At 39.9% G+C, this 5,448-nt stretch overlaps 1 protein-coding gene across 3 annotated transcripts in view; it reads right to left on the reverse strand.

Annotated features, from left to right (window-relative positions):
- Nucleotides 1-5,448, reverse strand: part of LOC109468785 (cell wall integrity and stress response component 2-like) — a 7,630-nt gene that overhangs the window by 1,385 nt on the left and 797 nt on the right. Inside the window, exons 1-7 of one of the 3 annotated variants that reach the window (XM_019767121.1) lie at nucleotides 5,128-5,248; nucleotides 4,445-4,582; nucleotides 3,548-3,706; nucleotides 2,911-2,952; nucleotides 2,349-2,489; nucleotides 1,582-1,734; nucleotides 579-1,077 (exon numbers count right to left, since the gene is read on the reverse strand). In XM_019767121.1, coding sequence (XP_019622680.1) covers nucleotides 1,022-1,077; nucleotides 1,582-1,734; nucleotides 2,349-2,489; nucleotides 2,911-2,952; nucleotides 3,548-3,706; nucleotides 4,445-4,582; nucleotides 5,128-5,167 — 729 coding nt within the window. In that variant the 5' untranslated portion in view covers nucleotides 5,168-5,248 and the 3' untranslated portion in view covers nucleotides 579-1,021. Of the gene's footprint in view, nucleotides 1-578; nucleotides 1,078-1,581; nucleotides 1,735-2,348; nucleotides 2,490-2,910; nucleotides 2,953-3,547; nucleotides 3,707-4,444; nucleotides 4,583-5,127; nucleotides 5,249-5,448 lie in introns of those variants that run through there. The other 2 variants (XM_019767119.1, XM_019767120.1) reach the window with 2 other exon arrangements.

Consider the following 5,448-nt stretch of genomic DNA (forward strand, 5'->3'; position numbering starts at 1 on the left):
GCGTCTGAACGCAATGTGATTTCAATGTGATGGATTGGTCATGGATTACGGGGTGATATTTCTTTATTTATATGCTATACCAAATTTTACGTGTCAGCAACTTAAAGAGAAGCAATGGTCAAATAATGTGTCCGTTCTAGGACGAGCTTCACCGCCTCTGGCGGGACTACGTCGGCATTCGGCCGAGATACGCTGGGAGGGGGGCACCAGCAAGCATGTCGTTGACCTCTGACAATGACACGCTACCTTGCGTGTTTTCATCAAACAACAATGAATGTAATTTAGGAGAATCGTGATCGGGCACGTTTTAAAAGGAATGTGTGCCACGTGGACCAGATGTGAGGAATGTGAGTTACCCGAATCGCGGTTTGGGTGACTTCACATAAACACGGCCTTGGACTCCTCAGCTACATGCGGGTTCACAGCAGATGAGGAGAGGGTGCAACGTAGAAGTCATCATCGACAACGATGGACAACCAAGGCATACTTGTTGCGAGGCAGTTTTAGGACTATCGTTTTTATTTTCTGTTTTTATTCCTAGTTGAATCTGTTCACAAAAATACGCACATGCACTCGTGTAACTTTATTACAACAGATTTATTACCATCCCACATACTTTGAAATGTACAGTTATTCCATTGTAGAGATAAAATGAGGAGTTGTACAGTTGTATACCAGCAAAGATAATACAATAATGTCGAAAACAACACAACACAAATTTAAACGATTGCTTGATCAAATCGGTATTGAAACACCAATATAGGTCAGTCAACATAATTCGATTCAGACCTATGCCCAACGCATTGTTACTAAGTTTGTATTTGGTCGACATTACAGAGTATAAGATTGGAGAAATGACCGTTGACGTTCAAAACGCTTTAGCAATGTACATGTGTTACACAATGTTCACATCATTACATAGTTTCGATAAAATGCCTGTTCCTTCCTCTTCGATGTATTGACCCACTTGTCAAATCTCCCATTAGTAGCTAGTTGAGTGTCAGTCAGGTTTGTAGTTGTATCACACGGTGTCTCTCATGGCCTCAACCAACATCTTCAACGTCAGCAGCCGCTTCCCTGCAGAAGAGGATGAAAGAAACTTTGCTATATCAGACATATCATGGGACTATTTCAAACACACCAGTTAGAAAATGCTTGTGTCATGCCCAGTGCCCATATTAAAATACAATATATACACATATTAGAAGATGATACAAATTAATTAGATAATTAGACTGATGAAGATGAGACTTTGTCATATGGTACATGTATGAAACTAGAACCGCTTATCTTCAATCTCCACAATTAAAAAATGTACACATGACAGCCATTTCAGAAACGGAAGAAGAGAGGCGTTATAATGTGACTCCAACTGTGACGTATTCTTTAGTTGTAGAAATTGACTTTTTGTCTATAACGTTGGTGACGAAATTTGCAGCCTAGTGCCTTTGAGTTCGCCGTGACAAGTCGAAAGAAGGCATAGTAACCTGGACGGAACCACGTTTACAACATCTCACATCTACACACGCTTCCACCAACATGGCGGACGTTCGATATGACGTCATAGTCACGTGGTCATACCTTGCCCGGTGCTCCAGACGGTGACGACATCGTCGACTCCTCCGCAGTTTTCTGTCACTTTTCCCGTGCAGCTAACGTCACACTGTGAGTCGGAGACTGGGCTGAGGTTACGTAGGTCCGCCAAACAGACACAGTGCTTGCCTTCTCCTGTCGCTATTGAAGGGACAACACAAGTAATGTATTAACAAGATGATTACATACCTATTACCTGTGCAGACCTAATTTCTGTGACTATCTAATGTCACTAGCGAGGCAACTTTTACATGTTTATGTTTATTCAAGAAAAAACTATTCTTCTTTTAACTTCCCAAAACCCACAAATTTTGGAAAAGGTGAGACATTACGTCTTCCATGGTTTACAGAAGAGAAAACCCTTCAGACATAGTTTTAGACATAGTTATAGTTCTAGACAGCTACCTTTATCATGTAGACTTTAGTTATTTTATACTCTATTTCATTGTTCTTTTATGTTTTGTAATTTGCAATTAGCCTCCGGGCACGAATTTACAATAAACTTTTCATTCAAAACTCAGTATATAGCCAGCTAGAGAGAGAGAGGGGGGGGGGAGAAAGTGGGATCACTTTTTTCCATTGTCTCGATAAAGGAGTAGAACCCAACAAGTTAGAATTATTGTTTGGTAGTTGGAGTAGTCACATACTATAAATTGTTATCCATTGTCTATTCTTTACGTCCATGTTACATGTACTTGCAATTAGCCTACGGACAGGAACTTTCAATAAACTTATCTATATAAATGATCTCTTACCTGAGTATGCCTTGCCCTGGGCCACACAGTGTTTGGCACAGTCTTGGTTGGTCATGTGCAGAGACGACTCATGATCACTGGCGGTGAGCGCTCCATCACTTGTGGTGTAGCAGCCTTTGTAGCTCTGTGTGGAAGTCGTTCCTGTCAAAAAGGACAGTGGATCGGGTAAGTTATGATCGTACTACATGTACATGTACATGCTGTCCGGCAAGCATCTTCTGGATATTGGGACAATCATCATGAATTATTACAATCATCATGGATTATTATTAATATACATCTAATTATCATGAACACTTAAAAATTATTATCAAAAATTATTATTAAAGATACATTGTTGAAATTATCCTTATTATACATTGTTGAAAATTATTATTATTAAACATACATTAAAAAAGGAAAATGTATTACTTGTTTCAAAAGTTTTCTTTAAGATCTTAGTTCAAAATCAACAAGATTGCATTAATATTGAAATACATTTTCGCTAACACAAAATTGGTCACTCCTTACAGATATTTGTGCTCAAGCACATAACGTTATACAGTTGTTTTGAATCACTTACTCAAGTTCTCTGAAGTTGTCTTCGCTGCCAGCTCACGCTTTCCTGTAGGGAGGGATGGATCGGAAAGTCTGCCTTCAGTACAAAAAAAATACAGACTGAGGAATAGACACATACAGTTATAATAACTTTCCAACCTGCGGAACTGAAACATAGAATGGAATCCTTGAAATAGATTTCAAATTTTAAATTCACAAATTTACACCACCAAAGTGGCGGACGTTCGATATGACCAAGGAGGTTAACCTCCTTGATATGACCAAGATCATTGATCTTTACGTTCACTACTGTACAAAAAAATACATGCTACGAAATAGACACAGTTATACACTTCCAATCGTCAGAACTAGAGTCCAGAATACAGTGGAAGGGAGACAGAAAGCGAGGGAGAATGGAGTGTTTACATCACTTTACAGAAAGTTCATACGCTTCATGATCTTTACGTCTACTACCCTATAAAAAAATACATGCTACGAAATAGAGACAGTTATACACGTCCAATCTTCAGAACTAGAATGCAGAATACAGTGGAAGAGAGACAGAGAGCGAGGGAGAATTGAGTGTTTAGTTACAGGAAATTCGTACGCGTCGAACCAACATGGCGGACGTTCGATATGACGTCATAGTCACATGATCATACCTTGTCCGGTGCTCCACACGCTGACCGTCTCGTCGGTTCCTCCGCACTTTTCCGTCAGTTTTCCTGTGCAGCTGACGTCACACTGTGAGTCGGAGACTGGGCTGAGGTTCTGCATGTCGGCTGCCGTCAAACAGACACAGTGCTTCCCTTCGCCTGTCGCTGTTATGTTGGAGGGATAACATTAAATATCACATTTGAAGTTTTGGTGAAGTTTAAACATTCAGGTAATAGGATACACACACAAAAAAAACAGTTACTCGGGGGACTGGATATGACATAAATGTCACCGAGGTAGTGGATGCTACCTGAAACATCTGACCGTTTCCGAAAGCGCATCAAATTGCTTGAGTAACACTGCACGAAAACTTAGATTTACCCACACCAGTATAGTTGGGTAATGTTTACTTTGTTTTTGTTTTAAACACTTCTGAACTTTACAATGGCAGTAATTAAAGGTCAAGTAGGAAATAACAAGGGTTATAAAGGAAATTACTGCAATTGACCTTTATTTACTACCATTGTAACACCAGATACTGTGTACATAGTAAACATTACCTGAGTTTACAACCTTGGGTAAATCCAACTTTTTGTGCAGTGTAACTTTTTTTGGCGTACATGTGTCGTGCTTTTACCGACTTGATAAATATCTGCAATGCTGGTGATTTTGTTTTCACTGACATTGTGGAAGGGGCGTATGTGTAATTCAATCGGGTATTAGACACTTCGGTGCGTACTAGTTCAGACTTGGCCCCCCTTTCTATCAAAACCTGTCAAAACCACTACCCAGGCTCCTGCATGCAGCTGTCACTACACTAACATGAAACACAACAATGTAACAAGTGAGCCACCCTAAAACAATACTTCCGTACCCGGTAGTGCTAAGTAAAATGTACGTACCTGAGTAGGCCATGCCCTGGGTCCTACAGTGTTCGACACAGTCGGCGTTGACCATGTCCTGAGAAGTCCCGCTGGCGGTGAGGCCAATACTTGCCGTGTAGCAACCTTTGTAGCTCTCGATCTGCGCGGAGGTAGCGCCTATCCATAGACAAGGGATATTGTTTTTTTTTTAATAAAAAACTTTATCCGACAAAACAACAGAGACAACATTATAACCTAAAAGTACACACACATTTGTAGCTCTGCGCAGAGATAGCGCCTATCCAAGGGATATGGATTTTTTAGTAAAAAAACTTATCCGACAACATAAAACAACAGAAATATCAACGACAACATTATAACATAAGACACACACATACTAAATTACACACTACATACTATCCAGTCAATGTACTTGACAGCTCCCTCCTTATTATGTAGTGACTGATTAAATCATTTTGTTTGCGTGCAATGTTTTCTAACTCTTGTATGGATTTGAAATGGGTATGGAGATAGATAAGCGTCAGAAGGAAAACTTTCTAACTGCATCAAGAAATGCCCTTCTTCGTATATATCTACATGCAAGGCATCAGATTTGTATTTATCATGGGCTTAAAAGACTTTAATCAGACCATAAACGTTCGATAAAAGGCTTGCATGCTATAAATTATAAAGTTTTCTACAAAGGTTGGAAAACTACTTACCGATAGTGATCAGAAGGACGAATGCTGAAAGTGCCACCATCTTGAACAGGAACAACGTAACGCTTCGACTGACCGAGACTTCCACTGTCGACTCAAGAACTGACAGAGAATCCGTTTGTCGTTCCTTTTAAACCCCTCTGGCATGAATTGTCTGTCGACTTGAGTTGAATGATTTTTAGTGTCTGAGAGTTGTCTGTTTTAGGCTTATGGAGCTTCTATTGTACATCAATCAGAAGAAGGTTTTCTGTGGTAAAACAATGTACATGAATCGACACAGCGTTGTCTGACAGTTTTCTTTAACGTGGAATAGACTACGTGCCT

The sequence above is a fragment of the Branchiostoma belcheri genome, unplaced genomic scaffold (assembly GCF_001625305.1).
Source record: "Branchiostoma belcheri isolate BF01 breed outbred unplaced genomic scaffold, Haploidv18h27 scaffold2, whole genome shotgun sequence".
Classification (NCBI taxonomy): Eukaryota; Metazoa; Chordata; class Leptocardii; order Amphioxiformes; family Branchiostomatidae; genus Branchiostoma; species Branchiostoma belcheri.